The sequence below is a fragment of the Mytilus edulis genome, chromosome 2, assembly GCF_963676685.1.
Source record: "Mytilus edulis chromosome 2, xbMytEdul2.2, whole genome shotgun sequence".
Taxonomy (NCBI): Eukaryota; Metazoa; Mollusca; class Bivalvia; order Mytilida; family Mytilidae; genus Mytilus; species Mytilus edulis.
In genome coordinates this window covers 18,188,491-18,214,689 of record NC_092345.1, presented here as the reverse complement: position 1 = coordinate 18,214,689, position 26,199 = coordinate 18,188,491, and the positions used below count along the sequence as shown (strand labels likewise).

The window sequence follows — 26,199 nt, the reverse complement described above, 5'->3', positions numbered from 1 at the left end:
AAATAGCATGGACAAAAAAGTGTGGAAGAATGAATATAAGATAAAAAGAAACGAACAATAACAATATGTCACCCCAACTTCGTTGAGGGTGCCATAATAAACCGTCATATACAATAATATACACAGGTAAATGAACATAATTTTGTGGTTAGGTATACAGTTTAAATGTAGAATAGAAATATTTTTTACACAATAAATAATTCTGTTGTTCATAGCACGGAGAAGTGAAAATTTATGGTAATGCCAAACACTTACAAAAAGCATTACAAATAGTATTAATAGGTCAAATTAACGAGAAAGTACGATTTAAGAGTACTCTTAGTTACCGATAGCTAGTTAAAAGCCAAAAACAATTGATAATGAAAAATCATGCCTCATAGACTAAAATAAACTAAAAAACACACATATATATAATATAAAATATCCATAACCTATTCATGCAGCGATTATTTCATTAATTGGTGTCTTATGCTACTTTCACCACTATTGTTCTATTTCGAGGCGGTCAGATTTATTTGTGGAGGAAGCCGGTGTGCCTGAGAGAACCATCATCCTGTGGTCGGAATACTGAACCATCGTTCTGTGGTCGGAATACTGAACCATCGTCCTGTGTTCGGAATACTGACAATCCCAGTCAATTTATATAATTAGCCATAGTCGGAGTATAGGGCACCTGTCACGTGCTTCATGCAGCGAATGACAGCAGTGTACATTTACATATACTGAAAAGTTGGAAATTAGCATCTTATCAAAATAAATAAATTCACATTATTTCTTATACTTACTGTCGACATAAACCGACATATTAAGTTGAAGTTTTGGCATGTCCGAGTTTCGCCAAGCTCTGACCTTCACCATTCCCGTCATAAATGGTCCTTCTAGTTCTGATTGACCATTGTATAATTTATGGGAACCTTAAAAAAACATATATGTTTATGTTTGGGTTTTTTTTTTAATCTTAATTGAACTATACCATAAAATTCCGATGTACATTTAATAAAATTTAGCTTTTTAAAGTTAAGCTTTCATGGAGCTCTTATGTTTCATTGCTTTAATTTTACATTCAAATCATTTGTTTGAACTTTCAAGGATATGGATTTTTTTATCATAACTTTAATAATTTTGATGGGAAATTTTATTCAGAAATACAAGTCATTTATATTATCCTATTTTACCTGTATATGCAATGCCTCCTGTTTCAAAATCGTTGTGCTTCAGTGGAAATGTAAGAACAATGTCAATTTGATTATAAATATACACAGTCCCTCCGTAAGGATTGTTTGTGTCATCATCTCTATGTGCTGATCCAATACCGGTAAAGATATAGTCTTTTCCATTTTTATGTATTTTTATTTGCACATCAACAAACGCCGGATACTCCCCAAGATTATGGTTTATTTGAAGAGCTGTGTTATCCTTATTCTGTGCTCTTATGTTGTACCATGAGCTTTCAAAGCTTGGAATTGTAAGAGATGTTGGATTTGTTCCTGAAATAGACTTGGTCAATTAAGTATTTTTTTCAATTTTTCTTTATTTTGTTTTGTTGCTGCTTTGAACAATGGATTTAACACTTCAACTCTATTGGATGTCTTTCATGCTTTTAACCGTCAAAACTCTTGCTCTTGAACAACATTATGTTGGAACAGACACAAGACCAAATGTCCGAGTAGGAAAGTGGTCTCGGTTCGCATTACTTTCTCCTCCAAACATGATATTTGAAATACAAGTGTATATTGATGCGTGTATGCTTTATCTTTATGCCTTTTGTGCTTTTTTGTTACATATTTGTTTGTTTTTATAGCGATTAAGATTATAACATTATGTTGATAGCTGTACCCATATTTTTGACATGTTTTTACCTATTATGTTTGTTTGTTTTTGTTCACATATCGTTGTCAATATAATGGAATTTGGTGCGACTGTCATACTAGTAAGAGGTTCAGCTAGCTTTAAAACCAGGTTTAATCCACCATTTTCTACAGAGGAAAATGCCTGTACCAAGTCAGGAATCCATTCGTTTGATGTGTTTTAGCCTTCAATTTTGCCGTTTGATAAGGGACTTTTCTTTTTGATTTTTCCTCGGAGCTCAGTATTTTTGAGATTTTACTTTTTATCCATCTGATAAAATCCAAATCTTTCTCCACTTTAAAAAAAAATTAAATGATAATACTTTGTTTTTCAATCTCATAAATAACATCTAATACGATATAACTCTTTATTTCTTATAAAACCAAGTTAATGGTATAAAGAAAGATATTTTTACATATAATAACGTACAGATTCTGCGCATGACAAGTTTGCACAAAACGAGCAACAAAGATGAGAGATTGGTGACAAACCTGGAGAACTCAACGGAAGCCGGTTAGTGTCAAGGTAGAGTTTTATTTTCAAGTCGTTTAACGACTTAGCTAACTTGTTTAAACGACTAGCTAAGTTGTTATAACGACTTAGCATATTCATCTTGTTTTAACAACTTAGCTAACTTGTTTAAACGACTAAGCTAAGTTGCTATAACGACTTAGCATATTTATCTTGTTATAACAACTTAGCTAACTTGTTTAAACGGCTAAGCTAAGTTGTTATAACGACTTAGCATATTTATCTTGTTATAACAACTTAGCTAACTTGTTTAAACGACTTAGCTAAGTTGTTATAGCTACTTAGCATCTTTATCTTGTTATAACAACTAAGCTAACTTGTTTTAACGACTTAGCTAAACTGTTTAAACAACTAAGCTAAGTTGCTATAACGACTTAGCATAGTTATCTTGTTATAACAACTTAGCTAACTTGTTTTACCGACTTAGCTTACTTGTTTAAACAACTTAGCTAAGTTGTTATAACGACTTAGCATATTTATCTTGTTATAACAACTTAGCTAACTTGTTTTAACGACTTAGCTTACTTGTTTAAACAACTTAGCTAACACGTTAAAACGACTTAGCTAACTTGTTTAAACAACTTAGCTAACTTGTTATAACGACTTAGCTAATTTAACTGGTTATAACAACCTAGCTTACTTGTAATAACGACTTAGCTAATTTAACTGGTTATAACAACTTAGCTTACTCGTTTTAACGACTTAGCTAAGTCGTTTAAACAACTTAGCTAAGTTGTTGAAACGATATAGGTTAGTTGTTTAAACGACTTAGCTAAGTCGTTATAACGAGTAAGCTAAGTTGTTATAACGAGTGAAATTAGCTAAGTCGTTATAATAAGTTAGCTAAGTTGTTTCAACAAGTTAGCTAAGTCGTTTTAACGAGTTAGCATAGTTGTTTAAACAAGTAAGCTAAGCCGTTAAAACAAGTTAGCTAAGTTGTTATAACAAGATAAATATGCTAAGTCGTTATAACAACTTAGCTAAGTCGTTTAAACAAGTTAGCTAAGTTGTTATAACAAGATAAATATGCTAAGTCGTTATAACAACTTAACTCAGTCTCACGTGAAATGTTTCATTTAATTTTCACGTAAACTTAACAAAAATCTGAAGGTATTTTTTATGGTTTTAATCAAATTTTAGAACAAAGATATTATTTGAATAATTTTATTTCAAATATTTACGTGAATTTAACGTGTACAAAATTCCGGTGATTTATGCAAGAACTATTATCATAAGATTCACATGGAACCTGTTCAAGCAAGTTTCAAGTCATGATATGCTCGTTTGATGTGAAAATCGGACGATATTGATATTAATTCATATGAGTGAAATTCCATGTGCAGGACGAAATAAAATTATAACTGATTCAGTAGAATTTTATATTGCATTACTAGGAACTTTACGACAGTGGACAGGGGAAATGAAAATAAAATATACTCATTCAGATCCCGACACATATTTTTTTCTCCATTTCTCTCAGAAGGAATAACGTTATATTCCGTACACCATAACGTCACACGTGTTTGGTCAAATTTTAGGCATATCGATCAACTTTGAAGCCATTTATTTCAAAAACAAGGATGGTGACATATGAGTTTCTATACGTGTATGGATTCACTATGCAATCCTGGATATTATGTTAGTTTTTTGTTTTTCTCCGTATATCAGAAAATAGCCATCCATTCGAAAATCTAAAAAGATAAGCCGAAAAAAAGGCATTTCCCCTATATACCTAAGTAAATTTGTCGCCAAAATTGACGTTTTCCTATGAAAATTACAAAAAAACAAAAATGGTGACCCCCATTTTTTATTACATATTCCGATGTAACTCGATTCAAAGTACACGTATGCCAAAAAATTTGGAAATCGGGAGATATGCCATTCGGTATCGTGTTACCTTAAACAAGTTAGCTAAGTCGTTATAACGACTTAAAAATAAAACTCTACCCTGACACTAACCGGCTTCCGTAGAATTCGAACATACTTCTATATTGATAATTCTGATTAATTTACACAAAGTTTTCAATACCCGAATATTTTTTGAAATAATAAAGTGCCGAATTTCAAAACATTTACTCGGCTTACATAGTAAGGTTTAAGAAAACCTCTTCTACTTTCTGTTAGAGCTGCATGTACAGTTGAATTCATCACATATCTCTTGAGAATTACAAAGTCATAAACAACATCAGATCAAAGGAATATGCAAGTTTACCTTTTCTGTCAGATGAAAAACAGATTGGTAACAAACCCTCGGAAGTTGTTTTTGTTTTTTTAAGAAAGAATAAGAAATGCATGTAAGAAAATTAAAAACAGGAAGCCTTTTAACAAATGGCAAAATCAAAAGCTCAAATACATCAAACGAATGGAAAACAACTGTCATGTTAGCAGGACAGGCTAGTATCATGTAGACGCACCTTGTCTCTCCGTTTTTGGTGTTCATGCAGTTTCGATTTGTATTCACCCGCATTGTGTCTATTTTATACCTGTACTTGTGTGCGATTAACTGGCAGGCATGTATATCAGTTTACTATCTTTTTACTGTTTATCAATGACATTTAAAAGTTATTTTATACTTCCACGTTTGACATTCAAGTTTTCCCATATTTTTTTTTTTCAAATTCAAATCTTTTATTGACAACAATTATCAGTGAAATTGGATAACAGGTAAACTTCCTTGTCCCACTCGAATTTTTATCAAATCTCTTAATTTTTAAAAGATAATATAAGTCCTCTCCATTAACAAGTGAAAGTATTGTTATCTATACAGCACAGCAAACAAATAAATTATTTACAAAACATAAGTCAATTTTATTTGATACAAGAATTGTGGTTGCTTCTTTGACATTTATTATTTTCCTCATTTAGGATTCTTTGTTTAAATAGTTTCTCATTTAACTCCAATTTGTTATTTTTGCTTCTCTTTTTGGTAAATACCAGTTCTAAATAAATTAAACATAATCAATGCATTTTCAATATCGTCATAATAGACGTAGACAGCTTTCCATGCTTGTTGCTTTCAGACTTATAAAATACTAAAGTTATTACACTTATCACTAAATCAATATTACATCCAATTTCAATAACAAAAAAGCAACAAATGTCTTATAACGAAATAGTTATTACATTTACAAATCACTTAAATTTGTTCTATTTTTATTTTGTAAATTTACCCTGAATAACAATGACATATTTGCCACTGGACATTAAGCATTCAGTCGGTCAGTCAAGATTTTCTAAATGTAACTTCATCTATCTTTATATTTCATTGTAATCGTTCGTGTGGATAGCTGATTGTCTTTCTTATTTTCTTTTTGTCGCAATGCCGGGATGTGAGATATCACTTCGTGTTTTACCAGACAGAAAATATCCGACTTACTATGTTTAGCAGATAATGAAATACTTGAATTTTTGCAAAAGATAAACACAAACGAGCGAAATCAATAAAAGCAACGAAACTGGTGCACAGATTAACAAAAACACTAAAACTTGAGTCCGAACAAAATCCACTTTTAAATTGAAAGTGATATTAGGTGCTTAGGAATGTTGAAAATATATAAAACTTAGCAACAGTTGTTATTATAAGAATTACGAATACCATATACCTAAGTTCAAAATTTAATCTTCTTAATTGAATTTGAATTTGAGTTTAATTTCTTAGCATAGTTAGAAAAATACTCACCATAAACATTGGTCACCAAAAATAGACAAAAAACCTGAAGGACACAACAATGAACAACCATATCTTTTTCCATTTCGAAAGTACTTGTTCTATAACGTTTCTGTTCTCTTTCTACTTTATCTATAGGGATATGCATTAAATCAATAGATAACGTATGTTTTTAAAACAAAACTAAACAAGAAGATAAACCATTTCTTTTTTAATAAATTCTATCATGACCTTGCACTCTAAAGTAAAGTCAATTGAATTTCTGACGGATAGTGTCATAATGGGTCGAAAATAGTGACCGACACATTGTAGAAAAAAAAGTTGTTTCTACAATAAAAAGGGGAACCCACTTTCGATATTGCAGTCTCTAATACTTGGCATCTTTTATTGCGTTTCAATCAATAAATTTTATATCTGGAAAAAACTACATTCCAATAGTATCAGAAATATGTGACAACATTCCTGAAGACCAACGAGTGTCGTCAGGACATGGAGGAAATACTATGACGTTGCAAAGGGGATTCTGAATTATTTGTTGTGATTTAAATCAATAACAATCTTTCGGATAACACTACATTTTAATATAAAACAAGGTTTAACCCGGGAAATACCTTAACCATATATATATATATATCATATAAGTACGTCTGAGGCAGTGACAACTCTACAACAGATGTATCCATCGGATCGCCATCAATGATGGTGATACATGGCTGTGTACATAATGTATATACAACTCGTCTAATATATATGCATCTTCCAATACATATGTGAGTTGTTTCCCACTCTTTCCGTTGGTTGATATCGTTTGATTTTTTTCAGTTTGAATAGACCTCCCCCTTTTGAATTAGCTTTGGAATTTCGATTTTGTTTTGTCTAGCGGAAACATTGTTAAGGTTTGAAACTTGGAAAATCGACCTACTCTGTAAAGTACGGACGAATCTTTTTGTATCATAATTATATATTATATATTTATACTACAACTGCTTCAATTCTTTCTCTTCATGCCCACAAAGCTTTTAAGTTCGAGAATTTAAATTTTCGGTTCTTACATCTCGAGCACGGAACTTCGCATCTTGACGCTAGAATTTTCATCTTCAGCGCTAGACTTTACATTTTCAGTAATGAGCATTAAGGGCATACGATACAGTTACAAGGGAGGTAATGGCGTTGCTAACGTAAAATGTCATTTTCGGGACGTCAAAATATGACATATCGGGAAAAGATGCACTTTTTGACTGATTTTTATCCTTCAAACTGATTCAATTTGAAAACGAGTGCATGGACCCCTATTTTTTAAAACGACATTTTGTTTCATTTTGCAGGGTGATTATGTGGAATAAATTTTATAAAACTGTAAATAGTACAATTTTTTTAATTTTGATAAATATATATACAGCAAAAAATTACGTTTTTTGTTACTCAATTCATGACCATTTGATAAATATGAGTTATTTCTGAATAAAAAATGCATAAATTTAGGATACTTATAAAATACAGAAATTACAAATCATTTAACAAAAAACAATTTGTGTTTATCTTTTAAAACAAAAAAGTTATGGCTTTCTTTCGAAAGGGAAAATACGGCCACAAATCCGAGTTTTGAGCAAATATACAAAATTTCGACCTCATTTAACCCAAAAAGTAGCACATGAAGGTATATTACATATTTGATTTAATCAGGCAAAAATAGCCTATCGAAATTTTCATCAAACTGTAAATACGGGATCAAAACTGTATTGTATGCCCTTGACCCCAATGATTCTTTATAACGTATTTATGCATTGAACCATAATTGTGTATTTTTCTGTGTTTTGCACATATTTTAATATTGGTTTTTATTCAATAGCGCTGTGAATTGTCCAACTTCTCAAGTTGTATCTTTCATTTACATAAGTATCTATCAATCTAATATTTGTTTAATTGTTGATATCGACCTGTTGTTTTAATTTTCCGTCACACTCCAAAGCCTCATATTACTTCAAAATGGACGTAAAACCAGAAATGTATCCCGGCTATACAGATGAGGCCCATCCAGAATGCTTTAACACAGAGGCAATGCCACAACAACCGTCGGTAAAGAAACCAGGTCAATTACCGGAATCAATGATCAAACAGTATTTTGAAAAGGTAAGTCACAATATCAATTATTGTATAACTTATATTCAGTTGATAATCATTGTAGGGTTAAATTGTAGGACAAATAATTCTATTTATACTATTCGTATATCACAACAAATATTTCATGCTAGATTTGAACAATGTTGAAGGAAAGAAGGAAAAAAGAGATACAAACATGTCCGAGAAATGGGTTGTGGTCGTGTTGAATGAATGATTTGCCTTCCTGTTAACTTTTTCCTATTAAGTAAAAATAAAATGCGTCCTTTTGCATTGTTTTCTGTTTAAGATAATTTAGTGGGACACGATGTCGCAATGATGTAGTACTCTAGAATGATATGTTAATCCGACCCGACTCTGTTTAGTTTTATATGACGTTTTTACATATGAAACTCAATTCGTTATGTACATTGCGAAATATTTAACACACACGCAAGTCTTTTCCATTTTATAGCTTTCTGATTTAATGTTTCAGACTTACACAAATGGTACATGCTATTTGAAATTTTTGTAAGGTCGCTTAAACATTCAGGATTTTGAAAATTACAATTTACAATTCAGTACTTTTTTTTAATTCTTTGTTCAGACCAAATAGCTCATGTAGGTATAAACTTAGTGAAAAAAAATCCTATTTTAAGATTGAAGGGACAATAAAAAGAAAAGTGCATTTGCAAAGATCCAAAACAGTTATTTTTGGCAAACAACTTCTTTGGAAACGTATAATTTGAGAATAAAAAAAGATCTTAGTTTCTTGACAAAACAATTCCATATTAAATCAGACTAATTAGGTTCGATAAAGATGTGGCGTAAACATGAGCGAGACCAACACAACAAGAACAAAATTTTATATGATGATGTTAATATAACCTCCAGTGGTAAATGTTACATGTATATAAGGACGATGACATGCTTATGTAATATGAACCCAGCTTTATACGAGAACGGAATTTTAAAGGGTAAGATAAAAAGGTACTAGTCCGCTGGGAAACTTGTCACTATACTCGAACATATTTTCTGATCCGAGCTTTTCAGCTTTTCGTGCTTAGCGGGAAAGCAAAATTACCAATTTTCAAGATTTAAGATTGGACCTGTCGTTCATAAAATCTACGACCTCCCACATTCGGGGCAAGCATCGGTAACACGATTGTTGTAACTGTTTGATCTAGCTAGCACTGCTTATACGAGCGAAGCGACAAAGACCCTGTTCACACTAGGAATTTTAATCGATTTAAACTAGACCGGTTCACTTTAGATCGGTTTAAGGTCTAATGTGGACGTTTTGAATCGATCTTGTGACTTCAATCGGTTTAAACTAAAACACCAAAAGAGGTAGTTTAGTTTGAATCGATCTAAAGTAAACCGATCTTACTTTAAATGTAAACGCAGAGATCCGTTTAATCTAGTACGATTAAATCGAAAATAACGTATGCGCATGTATAGGGGCATAACTATCTCAGAGATCCGTTGTTTAATCCATATTTCTCTGTTAAAAGACCTTTAAAACAAACTGAAAACATATTGTCTTCACCGTAGCATAGATTTGATTTCGTGATGCTAAATCTTTATTTCTCTGTGTTTTTGTGATATTATTTTTTTATATTTTCGTCGTTATTCGTTTGGTTATGGTCGACTTATGGTGTTTTGGTTGTCCTATTTTCTTTATGTCCTCTTTATGTATGTTAAAGTACAATTAAACATATACATGCTTCAATGTTGCAATTAATACGAACATTTTAAAAGTATAAACAGCTATACTTTCATTTTAACATTCCTAAACCACCCAGGGTATATTTTTTTGATTAAAAGTACACGGATGTCTGTGAACTCAAAATTTAGATTTAATACTCATTAAACAATATTTCTTTGGAAACAAATTAGATTTGTGTTATTAAATACTATATCATATCACATCATTCTGGACTTAAATCCTCTTTCGACTGATGATTTGGGTTTTTTTGCAATTAGTCAATAGCTTGCTTGTTTCAGTATATGTGAATGGTATAACCATCAATTTATTCTTTTCTAAAGGGTTACGTCATTGTAGAGGATTTCTTTAAACCAGAGGAACTTGAGCCCTGTAAACGTGACATAGAAAAACTGGTGGACGAAGTGGCACAAAAGCTGTACACGGCTGGTAAAATAAAAGGTCAGTAAGAGGGAATGGTTACTGAGTCACGTGACTGCATAACGTTTTCTTTTTTTCACCCATTTATTTTTATGTTAATATTTATAGTTATATTTCAAACTTTGGAATATAAAGGTTCTAGTTAGAAACTGTAATAATTACCTTAGACAGAGTATCAGAATTCGATTTATGACATTTAGATTACTTTAGAATGAAGACTGTTCCATTTGACCAGGCACTTGGCTAATTTTAAGAAAATATTCGCTAAATTATAATAAGGAATATTAGACGTCTAAAACGTTTTAGTTAGTGAATAAATTTAACAAATTATATTTTCTCTGTCAGTATTTTCATTTTTGTATGCTATACTAAATATGTCCTTGTATCTTTGTATAAATGCAACAAACGTTCACGTACTGATTCATTACTTTTCCATGTTATTGGGGAAGGGTGTTGAGCACAAACAACCCTTTACATTCAGTATGTGCCTGTACCAAGTTCGCAGTATTCATTTGTTTCCTGTCTGTCATATTTGTTTTAAGCATAAGTAGGCACGTTGATTTTTTCTTCACATGTTGTCATCCTACATGATGGCGGATGCCTTTTATAGCATAGTTTACATCTCATTGTTGATACCCATTCGGCCCCACCTATAGTTGTTAATACCGTTCTCATTGGCATTGATACTAAATCCTATTTTCATATGTTGTGGTCGTATATCAAGTTCACTTTTTTTTTTTATTTTACTATTTTAAGCAAAATCATCTATACTATTTAAAATCAAGGGATAATTACAAAAGTAATGATAGTGCAAAGCAATAACACTGTATTGCCGTGTATCTGTATTTCCACTGCTGTAAATGGATGGGTATGTCACAGATTCCTTTCGTCCATTGTGTGACGAGTTTGTCTGCGCATGAAGTAGTCGCGCTCGCTGAGGAGTGCGGATTTAAACGCCTCGGTTGTAGTGACGCACACTACTGAGTCGGACCTCCAGATTGTTTCAATCTACTGCAGTGCACACAAAAACAGAGTTTTTGAACTGGTCAGTCTTACTGTTTGGAACTGTGACCGCTTGTTTGTCGTTACGGACTTGTTGGTCTATAATGTTTTTGACGATACAGTTGTTAAAGGTTGTTGCTCTAATTTGTCTTTTTGGTCTGTGGAATTTAATAAGGTCGTCCGGGGGGAGCGCTGGTATATTTCCCTCGATCACTTTGAAAAAAAACCAATCAATGGTCTTATAATTGTAGTGACGGAAGCTGAAGTTAGAGTCCTTATAGTGATAAATCTAGCCCCTCTCTATTGTATGGATTCCAATCTATCGATGTCTTTTTGCGTATTTGGGTCCATAATTGATCTTATAAGTGCCAGATATGCTGTTTTACGGCTTTCACTAGGGAAGTGTTGTAGGGTTCTTCTAAAGAAGCCTAGCGTGCAACTGGTTTTGTTGCATGTATTTGTAATCTGTTTCTTCCATTTTAGGTTTTCCTGTACTTGTAAACCAATATATGGGTTGGATTGCACTTGCTCTAGCGTGTGGTTGTTGATGTTGTAGAATAGCTGACTTTTACTTTTTAAACTAAGCATAAAGCATTTTTTTACGTTGAAGCACATACCCTAGTCGTCAGCCCATTTTTCTAGTGATTTGAGGTCCTCTTGTTGTTTGTTGTGGTCATTTTGGTTTTTAAAGGCAGTGCTTTAAGGCCTGACTTTCAAGTCATGAGGTTAATTTTTTCATACGCAATCTATGCAGGGGGTCTTTTGGCCAGAAAAAGATCCGGAAATGTTCGAATTTCTCCTCTTCTTTTTATGGTATGATATGGTTTTTGTTTCTTTCATTTACATTGGGGACTAAAGAAACGATCAGTGTGTATTGTTCGTTTTATAGAACTTGTTATTAATGTGTATTTTGCATTATAAGCAGTCAACCTGACTACAAACTATCATTATTTGTATTCCGTGTGGAAAGAGGTCGGGTCAATTTCGAGTGTTATCTGAGATCTAAAGATTTTTTAATTAGTTCAGACGTTGATATAACAATGAAAAGTCGACTGAACATGATTAATATTGCATTTTCTATAATTCAAAGCGGTTTTCAGTTTATAAACGAGAAACCGTAAAGCGTTATCGGTATTAGTTATGTATGTTGTCTACGTATTATCCTGGTTCCCGGTACTACGTTCCGGGTATTAGCTATTTGATATATCTGAGGTAGCAATAAACAGTTAGGTAAAAATACTAAAATTTGCCCTTATGAATTTTACCATCCCCTTTTCATTGCTTTCTTGCAATATCAAGATTACTGTTTGTGTTATATATGGGCATATGTATGTAATCAGAATCTTCCATAGATTTTATATCCAGTATATAAAATGGTAAAATATAATTTCTTTTTGGTGTATCCATGGCAACAATCTGCATTTATTTGTTATAAAATATTGCAAAAAGGGGGGGAAAGATGTCACATATTTCCCCAAAATTTGGCTAAAAGTAGAATTTCAATCGCTTGAAGTAATACCTTTTCTGAAACTGTGTACATATATCATTCAGCAAATCCAATGATATTCATATGTCTTTCATCTCATTTTTTTGTAAAATTGCGTCAAAAACTTCGCGTAGAAAAAGAGTGTTTGTAAACAGTACATTAATTTCTGGACCGATGGCCGGTCTAGCTATGAAAATACGGATTGTCAAACAGAAAACAGCCCATAAAACATGTAAAAAATAATCTTGATGAACTTATAAACCATCTTTGAAGGCTAAATTAGCACTCATCTGTCTAAAAATGAATTTTATTACACAATAACTTTCCTATTTTAAAAATCCACAGGGGCCAAAATGCGAAACTAAACTCCTAACTGTGTATTGCTACCTTAATAGTAAATATTTTTTTCAAATTCTCCCTTTTAACTTATTTTCTGAGTTCTGCTAGCTAATACGAGTAAAATGGACTTTTATTTTTGAAAATTGGTTGAGTAATGAATATTTTATGAAGGTTAGCAGTTGACACTGAAACGCGACAAAAACTGATTTTAAAGAAAGGTGCCAAGTGAAAGTGTAAATCTTGTCTCTACCTCAATTTTTAGCCAAATCTTAAAAACTGTACATGTTGTACCTCTTTTGTCAGTTTTTTAATGTTGAATATCTTAATAAGATCTCTGATGATGCAACATTGTATAAAATTTAGCTATTTCAAGCATAAAAATGTTAATCTTTATGCTTATTGCATACCAAAGACTTGATTAAAAAACTTGGTGATAGGGAATCAATTTCTTACATCTGATTTAACTATACATTTAATATATGCCAAAATGTAACATGAAATCTTGATAAAATCAATAATTTGATATATATTCGCAAGAAAAAAACCAACGCGTTCAATACTTAGGCTACTACATGCAGCCCAATCCATCAGAAGCAAGAGTTAAGCCGATAGAGTACAAATATAAGCCTTGTGTCAAAATGTCTAATTTTGGTTGCTAAGGACTGTAAACAATAAAATTGACATATATTGTCATTCTTAAACACTTAATTTACTTAGAAATTGATTAAGAATCTAAATATCAATAGATTTGTGGCATGAACAGTCTTAAATTATACAATTCTGAGCTTGGTAAGTATGCCATAAGGTAGCAATAAACAGTTAGGTAAAAATACTAAAATTTGCCCTTATGAATTTTACCATCCCCTTTTCATTGCTTTCTTGCAATATCAAGATTACTGTTTGTGTTATATATGGGCATATGTATGTAATCAGAATCTTCCATAGATTTTATATCCAGTATATAAAATGGTAAAATATAATTTCTTTTTGGTGTATCCATGGCAACAATCTGCATTTATTTGTTATAAAATATTGCAAAAAGGGGGGGAAAGATGTCACATATTTCCCCAAAATTTGGCTAAAAGTAGAATTTCAATCGCTTGAAGTAATACCTTTTCTGAAACTGTGTACATATATCGTTCAGCAAATCCAATGATATTCATATGTCTTTCATCTCATTTTTTTGTAAAATTGCGTCAAAAACTTCGCGTAGAAAAAGAGTGTTTGTAAACAGTACATTAATTTCTGGACCGATGGCCGGTCTAGCTATGAAAATACGGATTGTCAAACAGAAAACAGCCCATAAAACATGTAAAAAATAATCTTGATGAACTTATAAACCATCTTTGAAGGCTAAATTAGCACTCATCTGTCTAAAAATGAATTTTATTACACAATAACTTTCCTATTTTAAAAATCCACAGGGGCCAAAATGCGAAACTAAACTCCTAACTGTGTATTGCTACCTGATGTGTAACATTACGATCAGGTACCAGCCAATCTACGTGTGTATGTGTACATGATTTCCCGCCAAAATGACCGACTTACAGCTATGGAAAAATAGTCCATAAACGTTCCGTATAATGATATGCAAATTCATAATTAATCGTATCTTTTTTTATCTTTATATAATAAATATAACAAAATGGATTCCACAAAATTGAAAATAGCATTATTTTACGAGGATTTCTAATATTTTTTTCACTTCCGGGCGCAGTAATACGTATGTTTTGAAGCAACTCGAAGAAATTGACAAAGTGAATTGAGAAGGAAACGGATAGATATACGTCCTTGCTATCAGGTAAAACAATTTAAATGTACAGAAAAAACACATTTACTTCACACAAATAGTACAGGCTTAAGCATTTTATTGTCTTATACACGACTGTAGTCTAGTGTTTAAACGACCGCGGTGACCTACAAGGTACTGGTCATACTGGGTCAACTCTAAATATGTAAACATATCCACGTGCTATTAGGTAGAAAGCATCGTAATGCAATATCTGCAATTTTTTCCTCCTTTATACATCGTTTAACCAGATATATTTCTCTTTCAAATACACTTAAAAACGGGTTGTATGTACGTATCTTTTCTAGTGTTTTCTTGTCCTTATTAAAGTTCATTTGTTGATGTTTAAATATTTTTGAACGACTGAACACAGGAGTGAATGAATGCAACAATGATATATACTGAAGACTTGGGCTGTACAATGATAGTGTACGTATATCATACTGATAATTATTCTAGCAGTAATTATGTTAATTTAGGATGTAATGACAGGAATTCATGAGCTATGCCTCAGGCTTTCTGAAAAAATATCAATGACAATGTAAACAGGAACAAAACATTGACACGAATGATGCTCTCTTCTATGTTATAGTTATTTAGGTATGTGTGTTGCACAAGTTTCAAAAAAACTTAAGTTATAAAACTTTTTTTCAGGGCACAAACCCACTTTAAAGAGACTTGTCTACTGCCATACCAATCCTATTTTCATGCACCATTTGCAAGCAAGAGACTGAATGGTTTGCAAAATTAAAAATCAGGACGGTGTCCAATTAAACCAAAAGAACTAAACTGGATGAATATTGTAGGAGAAATCTAGAGGAAAGTTTTGATTTGTGAAATTGGTTTTCCTGAAAAGTCATTCATCCTAGCCTGCAGAAAGGAACTATAACTGTCCACCACCAACTGACGAGCTAATGTTGAGCTTCACATATGGAATTACTCAAATACCATCAATGTCTATGTTTTCAGCACAGATTTCACAAGTTATGACACAGCTGTGCTTTTTTTTTTATACCTGTTAAAGAGTTGTATACTAAATTTTATTTTTTTTATCAATAAATATATCTTGTGTCATTTAAGAACTTGTATTTTGCCAAAAGATGCATACTAGTGAATGAAAGTGGTGCAGTTCATTTTGCTTTGGTATATAGAATTGAATTACAATTGTTCATGTTATTGGAATGCATATAAAAATAAGGAGATGTGGTACAATATATATGTTGTGTACAAGTTATCATTTTGTACAAATTATAATTTGTACAAAAATATTGTTCAAATTATAATTTGTATTTTGACTTTGTACAAATTGTAATTTGTACAAAAAGTGCTTGTACAAATTACAATTTGTACAAAATTTGACTTAAATTCACTTATAACTTGTACAATAATGTATGGTATGGACCTTGTTATATAAAAGCATTGATAAACCCAAAGACGTTGTATTCCATGACCACACAATCAACCTTATTAACAAAATACAGAAATATTTCTGTATCATTTGTTTGAGTATGTGAGTGAATTATGGCAATGGGAATAACACAGAATCATTTGCTTTTCACATTCGTATACATGTATGCCCCCAAAATAAAAATAAATCCTTTCCTGCTTTTATAGCGAATATGGAAGTGCACAAATGTTGCTGTGAAAAAAATTCCTACAGCAGTTCAAATACTGTACCAAAATTCTCCAGATGCAAGTATTAGACAAATATATCGAGGATTAGTTGTGGTACGATCATACTGACATTATACCCAATAGCAAGTTCTTATAATTTCTGTTTCGTTTTCATGGTGATTCGTCTTGGATCTGTTAGTCAGACAGCGCACGGTTCCTGGCACATATGATTTGTTTTCCAACGTTGGTGTTATCCTAATTGCTTCAGTTCCTATGATACTATCAAAATTGTCACTGGGGCAGATATCAGATTTATCACTGAGTCCAATTTTTATTATTTTGTCAGAATTTTCACAGAGGCCAATTTCTATTATACTATTAGAATTTTCACTGGGGCCAATTTCTATTATACTATCAGAATTTTCTCTTTTAGAGGCCAATTTCAATAATACTATTAGATTTCTGAGTGGGGCCAATTTTTATTATACTATCTGAATTTTCAATGTGGCCAATTTCTATTATACTATCAGAGTTCTTAGCGAGGCCAATTTCTATTATATTATCAGAATTTTCTCTGAGGCCAATTTCAAAAATACTATCAGAATTCTGAGTGGGGACAATTTCTATTATACTATCAGAATTTTCAATGAGGCCATTTTCTATTATTCTATCAGAATTGTCACAGGGGCCAATTTCTATTCGGCTATAATAATTAACTGGCATGCATGTACCGATTACATTTGCTGTCTCTGGGTGTTTTTGCATTTTGTAAATAAGGTTTATAAGGTTCTATAGTGTGTATCAATTATTTTTTATAACACAATCCATACTATAAATTATTGTACAAGTTATAAGTGAATTTTAGTCGAAATTTGTACAAATTGTAATTTGTACAGGCACTTTTTGTACAAATTACAATTTGTACAAAGTCAAAATACAAATTATAATTTGTACATTTGTTTTGTACAAATTATAATTTGTACAAAATGATAACTTGTACACAACATATATATACATGATATTTAGTGAGTTTATCAAGCAAAAGTGAATAAGAAATAGGTATAAGCAGTTACAGGTACTACTGTACAATCTCAAACAATGAGAAAAACTCATACCGTAAAGAGAATTTCATATTTACAAGTAAGTTTTGTTTTTGCGTTGAATAATTTTCTTCTATTGTTTTAATTGCAAATATGGGAAGTGGTTAAAATGCTAATGAGACAGCTGTTATGGCCACAGAGCCTTAATTAAAAACTTCTTTTTCATTCATACCGGTAGATTTTGCCTGGAGTTAGAAACATATCTGCCAACTTTTCAAAATGCACATGGGGGTTTTACGTGAAAGATGGTTCATATAGTCATACAAAACCTTCAAGGGGGCCTTCAAATGGAAGCAGGACAAGTCGCCCCACTGGCTAATCGCCCACTTTTAAAAAAACCGCCACAAACTGATTTATCAAATCGCCCCACATGTGAAATTGGTTGAATCATGTTAAATATTACTCCTGCCAACCCGCCCTACTTATAAAAAAATGGTAATATTTAGATTAATATATAATATATATATAATTAAAAATAAAAACTCGCACCACTTTAATGAAAACTAATCTACACAGAATACAAACAAACCGAAAATTTATTAAATTACTATTATTGATATACTGAAATTATAATTCTAAAAAAAAAATGTATTGTTGAAGAATAACTAAGTTTTGAAGCTTAGTTATTTGCATAACAATTGAAAAGAAACCTGTTAATTGTATCATAATGCAATATGAGGAATTTAACTTATATTCAACGGGATAACATCTTTTTCCATAAGTGGGGAGAGTGGCAAGACCTTTTCAGCTTTTGGTCTTCGGTGCTGTGCGGCTTTGTGCCTTTTTCACTTTCGATCTTTTATATCTGGGCGTTATGTATTCGGGTTTAGTTTTCTGTAATTAGTTACACATGTAATACTTCAGTTTCTTTATGTATATCTCTTTCATATTCATTTGATAAAATTTACTGTTTGCAATAGCATGAATTGTTCTATATAATAAGAATGTTCTTATCCCGGGCATAAAAACAATGCCGTATTTGGCGAAACCTTTTCAACTTTTTATCTCCAGTGCTGTACAACTTTGTACTTTTTTCTCTTTCGATCTTTTATATCTGGGCGTCACTTGTAAGTCCTGTGTGTTTTTGGCGTATTGAATTTTAAACCTGATGCTTTTTGTTATCTATTAATCATGTTTTTCTTTGTCTAATATGTTCTCCTATTTATTTGTATTGTAGTCCTGTAATATGTTGTCATTTCAATGTTATATTTAACTTTGCCATTCAAGTGCGAGGTTTGGCATGCCACAAAACCAGGTTCAACCCACCACTTTTATTCCCTTTAAAAGTGTCCTGTACCAAGTCAGGAAGATGGCCATTGTTATATTATTGTTCGTTTCTGTGTGTGTTGCATTTTAACGTTGAGTCGTTTGTGTTTTCTCTTATTTTTGAGATATTGAGATCAGACGTGGCACGGTACTTGTCTATCCCTAATTCATGTATTTGGTTTTCATGTTATATTTGTTATTCTCGTGGTGTTTTGTCTGATGCTTGGTCCGTTTCTGTGTGTGTTACGTTTCGGTGTTATGTCGTTGTTCTCCTCTTATATTTAATGCGTTTCCCTCGGTTTTAGTTTGTTACCCCGATTTTGTTTTTTGTCCCTGGATTTATGAGTTTTGAACAGCGGTATACTACTGTTGCCTTTATTTGGCATTACTAAATTCATCCTGGTTAATAATATATTTATCTAGATTTCACTGATTTCCATTAGGTGGGACCAGTTAGCAGGAGTAATATTAACGGAATTTAACTTATATACAACGGGATAACATCTTTTTACATGAGTGGGGCGAGTTGGCATTAGTAAATTCTTCCTGGTTAATAATATATTTATCTAGATATTATCGTTTTCTATAAGTTGGGGCAAGTTGGCAGGAGTAATATTAAGGGATATAACACATTTCACAAGTGGGGTGATTTGGTTATCCATGTTGGGGCAGTTTTTTTTTAAAGTGGGGCGAGTTAGTGAAAAAGTGGGGCTATTTGCTAATGGGGCGATTTGTCATGGATTCCCTTCAAATATATTCTAATGTGGTTTTTGGCTTCTTCGTGCATAAACAAGCTCATTGTCATTGTTGAATTAATTGTTTTCTTTAAAATAGTCGACAAAATTGCTCTTACAAAATTTCCATTTGGGAGCCTAGAGCTCGATGGGGGAAATACTCTGCAAATACTGACAGTTGGCAGGTATGGTCATCAAAAAAGTTGATGTGTTACTATGTACATTTACCATTATGTTACTTGATGTTCTTGCTATACACACAGTACAGAGACTAGTCAATCTTTGTGAACTTCTTTTTATGGGAGTCATATAATATGCGTATACAATCAATAATTAAAAATAGTCTATTTATATTGAAAAGGAAAAGTTCTTATATGTCTAAAGAAGAGGGACGAAAGACACATAAGGGACAGTCAAACTCATAAATTTAAAGCAAACTGACAAGACCATGGCTAAAAATGCATTTCATGGCGAGGCACAGAAAATATACTGTAAACAGTAGACTATAGATATAGGTGAACTAGGTGCAAAAGAACTCTAAATCTTAAATTCTACAAACCACCTCTGTTCTATGGAAGATAATGATATAACGTTCTGGACTAGAAATACACACAACCTGTAATTAACTGCCTTTACAGCGCTTTCGCGCTTTGATTGATTTCCCTGTACAGCAAACAGTCGTCTGGAAATAGTCGGACTGATGATTTTACTACATCTGGTAGATCACTTATGTGACACAAAAGGAGGATGGTTCCTAGTACCGTTCATAGGGGACTCCGGATTCAACTGAAGCATTAGTCGAGTGTTTTTCCTCCAGTTGTATTTCACATTTCTTTCAATTAGTAATAAAGTTAGCCATTTGTTGGTATTTCCTTTAATTCAATATTAATTTATTCTGTGCAGGAGCCAATCATGAGGCACAATGTCGAATACCTTTGAAAAATCCAGAATCGTAGCCTGTCACTACATTCTGGTACAGGATTGTGTAAATCTTCGCCAACGTCGCCAACATTTACGAAATTATTACTATCCACCAACGTCGCCAACGTCGCCAACATTTACGAAATTATTACTATCCACCAACGTCGCCAACGTCGCCAACATTTACGAAATTATTAATATCCACCAACGTCGCCAACATTTACGAACTTATTACTGTTCGCCAACGTCGCCAACATTTACGAACTCATTACTGTTCGCCAACGTCGCCAACATTTACGAACTCATTACTGTTCGCCAACGTCGCCAACGTGTGAGACAGGCCTATAATTTTCTGCCGAATGTCTGCCCCTCCTTGAAGATGCTAGAGATGTTGGCATTTTTCCACACCTCTTGTAGAGTAACACTGTCTAAGTATAGCTGGAATATTGATGAAGTTATCGGTGCCAGCTGTTCGGCGCAATGTTTCAATACTCTAATCGGTATATTGCCTGGACCAGATGCTTTGGATCGGTTGATATTTTGTAAAAGCTTTTTTCAACCTTCTGTTCTGATGGAATTTGATGTAAGGAGTCTTTTAACCTGATGTTTGTGTTGTTTCTATTTTGAAGACAAATTCAAATTGCTCCTGTCCTTGATTCTTTAGTGGTGCAAACCCTATTTAATCCTGCTTCCTTTATTTAACGTATTTCAAAAACGGTTTTGTGTTTTTTTTTATTCATTCCTTCAATGATGACGTTGTTAATGTAATTATGATCTATACTTTCCTGATTTCTCTTTTGCATGTTTTTTTTTGAGTTTTTTGTTGTTGTAATGGAGGTAATTTGCCCATGATTTTTATCTTTTGGCTTGGTTATACAGGTTTTGGTTATTCTTTAGAATTTTCTTGATTTTGTACGTTATCCATGGCAGTCTATTGTTGCACTTGACTATTTATGGTGGTATGTTTTTGTCACAGTCTTGGCTGGCGAATACAGGTGTTTCTTAAATATCAGCTATGCTTACGGTGACCTATAGTTGTTAATGTCTGTGTCATGTTGGTCTCTTGTGGACAGTTGTCTCATTGGCAATCATACCACATCTTCTTTTTTATATATTCGTTGACATTTTGGTTGATTTGGATGGTATATTTTATTTTTGAATCTATATCTTTATTCACTTCTTCCTAGTTTGCTCTTTCTCAGTTGTAGACTTTTTCCGAGGTATAATAGATTTCTTGTAGTAAGGTTTGATGTCTGTATCAGTTATGATGATTTCATGATCAGAAATACCTGGTATGTTTGTTGATGTTTTCATTAGTGACAAGTTTGTTGTAAATACAAGGTCCAGCAGTTTGTTTTCCTTTGTTGGTTTCTCGTAGAATTTTGTAGGACCGAATTGGGTTCTAATGTTTTTGAGCTGTTTTTTAACATCTGGATGTAATGAAGGACGCCTCCGGGTGCGGGAATTTCTCGCTACATTGAAGACTTGTTGGTGACCTTCTGCTGTTGTTTTTTTTCTATGGTCGGGTTGTTGTCTCTTTGGCATATTCCCCATTTCCATTCTCAATTTTACTGATTGTGACAATGAATAAAAACAAAATATATTAAACAAAAAAAAATTATATTTCAATTGATAATAAATCAACACATTCAAAAGTGAGACTTAAAAGATATCTTTTTAGTTGCGGACTACAATTCATTTCTACATGCTATCTTTTTATATAGAATTTTATTCAACTTTGTAAAAGTAGATGTGAATATGATTTCAGGCTTATTTAAAGACTATGGATTTTATGAAAGATTGACAAAGTTGGAGGCGGAATTTCCAGGGTCAACAGTTCTAATACTGAAACAAGGTTATATGCCAAAGGTACAATAAGGGGAATAACTTCTATAGTATGAATTAGAATAACATCATAGTCAAAGGTGTAGTAGTTAGTGCATCGGACTACTAACACAAAGGTCCCAAGTTCGATCCCCGTTACGGGGAGTAAATTTCAGGGATTGAATTTTCGGCTCTCCCTTGATACCCACATATTCGACTATGGTTTTGAAGATTTATGATAGTCCGTCCGAAGGGGACGATAAATGGCTGAACCGTGTTAAGAGAGAGCAATATCTCTTGCACGTAAAAGACACCCTTGTATATTTCGAAAAAGAGCAGTATAATGCCGCTACAAGGCAGCACTCAAAGAGCGGAAAGGGATTGGTGTATTAAAGTTGTAATAAATTGTTTCCCAATCCATTATAAATAAATATATTAAAACTAAAGGAGTTTGGATCATAAATCCATGTTATCGTTTTCAATGTACGATGACGGTTTTTAAAGATTTTTTTGTGTGGAAAATACGAGTAGAAAAACTGCACGTATAAACTACGGTCATAGTAAGCAATGATTGTATGGGTAAGAGTAAGAGCAAGTTAAAAAAAAGATTAAATATATAATATTTTCCATAAAGAATCTTGAACACCAAAAAAATATAAGAAAAAGGAGCGCCTATGATGATCAGCGGCAACTGTTACAATTAATATTTGCATTTATTAATATTTTGTTCGAATGAAATATAATGCTTTAAATTGAATTGTAGGCATTTCAACAGCTATGGTCAAACGAACGTTTACTAAATGTAGTAGAACAACTAATTGGTCCAGATATTGTAGGCCATCCAGTGTGGAACCTACGGTCCAAAGTACCTAAAAATGAAGCCACTATAGTTCCATGGCACCAAGGTATTTATGGTTTATTCAAACTAACATGCCATTATATGTTTTCTTTGAACATGCACGAAGAATGATTGATTGTCTGAATTAAATGTTAATGTGTTGGAAAAGTTTGATACATTTGTACATGCCTATACTAGTAATGTTATAATGTATATTTGCATTTGTATATATCATGTGTGATAAATGTAGCTGTACAACTAATCTGTTCCATTCACTTTGTCATGCGTGTTCACATTGGGTCCTGTGTGAACTAAATAATAAATTTCATTTCTAATAAAAAATGTTTTTTCAACAATCGTAATTGAACACCACAAACAAAAATAACAAAAATCCGACTAAACTAAAAGAAGATAAAAATCCAAGTAATTATAAAAAAATGATCTACAATGGTACTCTTCTCAGTATAGCTAAAAAGCGCAAATTTACAGATTGATAGTAGAAATATTGTATCATTTAAGAATTGAATGCATCTTTTTGTAACTTCATTGGGGTGTAAAAGCGTTGACCGAAGGACATTTTGTAAAACATGTACGCACGGTCAACGCTTTTACAACCCTATGAAGTTACATTTTTTAGCTAGGATCATGAAAACATGATTTTTATCAAGTTTTTATTTAATTTACCTGTGCACTTTATTGTGGGACCTCGTGTCATCATAATTGATAAATTGTAATGTGTAATGAAGTTGATTAAGGAAAAACGCGAGATTGCAGTGTAGCCAATCAGAATAACGTATTATAATGAAACATAAATCTAATGTAATTATTCTATATTGAAGATGCAGGATACCTCGACAACGATTCGTACAAAGTTATGCAGCCAACAGCATGGATTCCATTAATAGATGCAAATGAAAAAAATGGATGCTTGCAGGTAAAGTCAGTTTTCGTTCATTATAAAGATAATAGGATCTTTAAAAAAAGTTCAATTTATTCAAAGTTTATTTCCCGGAGATAAAATTATTTGAACTGAGACATTTCATTATTTGTATACATTTGTTGAAATGTATGGCCATTTCGGTGCTTTTCATTTGCGCCAATTGGCATTTCATTTGCGCAAAAAAAATCTTTCATTTGCGCCATAAACCATATTTCATTTGCGCCAAAAACTAAATCTTTCATTTGCGCCAATATTACAGGTGAGTACAGGTAAATACAGGTAAATACAGGTAATAATAGTATAAAACATAAACATTTTCAAAAAGTCTTTTAATAATGAAGAAACATACTCCTCAGAAATACATGTAATAAGAGTATAAAACATCATACAAGTTATGCTAAAACCTCGATAACAGTATAAAACATCATACAAGTTATGCTAAAACCTCGATAAAATCATACAAGTCATGCTAAAATCTCGATAAAATCATACAAGTAATGTTAAAACCTGAATAAAACCTTGGTAAAATCATTAAAGTAATGTTAAAACCTTGATAAAAACAGAAAAGAAAGCACTATACACTGGAGAACATTACTGAGACAAATATCACAGAATTCTTTCCTCTGTTTGTCTCAGATTTGACTATGTCTATCTTGACACCTCACACTGGACTGGTCATGTGAACACTATATATATAATTATAACCTTAGTGACTCTCAGTTTTGTATTAGAAATGAGTATGAACTCATACATATATCCAGGGGGAGTTATGTACAAACAAAAAACAAAATAAATCGTAAATAATATTTAACTTTTCCGTTATATTACCTGTCATACCTGTAAAATGGCGCAAATGAAGGTTGTTTTTTTTGGCGCAAATGATATATAACCTTGTGGCGCAAATGAAAGGTTTGTTTTTTTAAAAATTGGCGCAAATGAAATGCGCCCGGACATTTCTCTTTTATTTGACTCTTTTGAAATTAACAAGCATTTTAATCAGTTAAAATAGGAACTTCTCCAATTTAGCTGAACCCAAAAGTTAAGAATTCAAATAAAAGGGAGACGTATACGTCAATGAGGGCAATATATAGTCTTCACCAATAAATAGATGTCTATTAAATATTTCAAGCTCTATATGGTCACGAGTTTATGAAAGTTGGCCCTTTTATGAATGTTTACAGATTGCATCAAGAGGTCACAAAACTGGTAAAATAGGTCAACATCAATGTTGTTGGGGAGGAACATGGTATGTTATGTTAGAGGAGGAGGAGATGAAAAATAAACTAGGTAATAAATCTAATTAAAGAGGTATGCACAAATGTACGTCAAAGGCTTGTCTAATTGTCATGTGAAATACATATAAAGTAAACAAGGGTGTAAGCACAGAAAAAACAATAACAGTATATATTGCTTTATGCTAACAGTGTCTGTCTACTCTTCACATGCTGGCTGTATTGTATAGTCATAAGGGGTTGATTTTTGAAGTTTAGTCTTCCTCACTAAACTTGTTTGGAATATTAATACTTTGTCATTTATTACCAATAATTCCATCCTTTCCACCCAAGTCCTATTAATTGTAGAACCTTCGTATTTAATGTATTTTATTCATTTGTCCTAAGATATTTGCCACTAAATAGCATTTAGTAACATCAATCAATTAATCGATCTTATACCATTAACATTGTATTTATATCATGCAAATGGTGTACCGTCTTCCGAGCGCCAATTTTGACAATTCTGTGCAAACAAATCCCACATTGCTTCATTATAATAACCATTTATTATAAGTGATTTTTCGCGAGAAAATTGCTATATATATTGCAAATATTTGTATTACTGTTATCTGCTCTTTGGTCGGGTTGTTGTCTCTTTGACACATTCCCCATTTCCATTTTCACTGGCAATTTTATTACGTTTGATGTTTGCTTTGGACATTTCTTATTCCCGATATATATAGTTTGTTTCATTTTTCTACTTATTATTTGTCATTTGATTATGTCAATGTTTTAGCTTTCTTTCTTCGATAAATTTCTCAAGAATCCTAATGTAATGGCCAG

The 26,199-nt window shown here is 32.3% G+C and overlaps 2 protein-coding genes across 2 annotated transcripts in view; one reads left to right on the top strand and one right to left on the bottom strand.

Moving 5' to 3' along the window:
- The window catches only part of LOC139510750 (uncharacterized), a 29,250-nt gene extending 26,790 nt beyond the window's left edge, over positions 1 to 2,460 (bottom strand). The window contains exons 1-3 of the mRNA XM_071297278.1: positions 2,340 to 2,460; positions 1,176 to 1,487; positions 786 to 914 (exon numbers count right to left, since the gene is read on the bottom strand). Of these exons, the coding sequence (XP_071153379.1) occupies positions 786 to 914; positions 1,176 to 1,487; positions 2,340 to 2,460 (562 nt within the window). The remainder of the gene's footprint in view (positions 1 to 785; positions 915 to 1,175; positions 1,488 to 2,339) is intronic.
- Positions 2,461 to 7,806: 5,346 nt separating this feature from the next.
- The window catches only part of LOC139511621 (uncharacterized), a 38,337-nt gene continuing 19,944 nt past the window's right edge, over positions 7,807 to 26,199 (top strand). The window contains exons 1-6 of the mRNA XM_071298544.1: positions 7,807 to 8,176; positions 10,193 to 10,310; positions 22,309 to 22,409; positions 23,128 to 23,269; positions 24,042 to 24,136; positions 25,324 to 25,429. Of these exons, the coding sequence (XP_071154645.1) occupies positions 8,033 to 8,176; positions 10,193 to 10,310; positions 22,309 to 22,409; positions 23,128 to 23,269; positions 24,042 to 24,136; positions 25,324 to 25,429 (706 nt within the window). The 5' untranslated portion in view covers positions 7,807 to 8,032. The remainder of the gene's footprint in view (positions 8,177 to 10,192; positions 10,311 to 22,308; positions 22,410 to 23,127; positions 23,270 to 24,041; positions 24,137 to 25,323; positions 25,430 to 26,199) is intronic.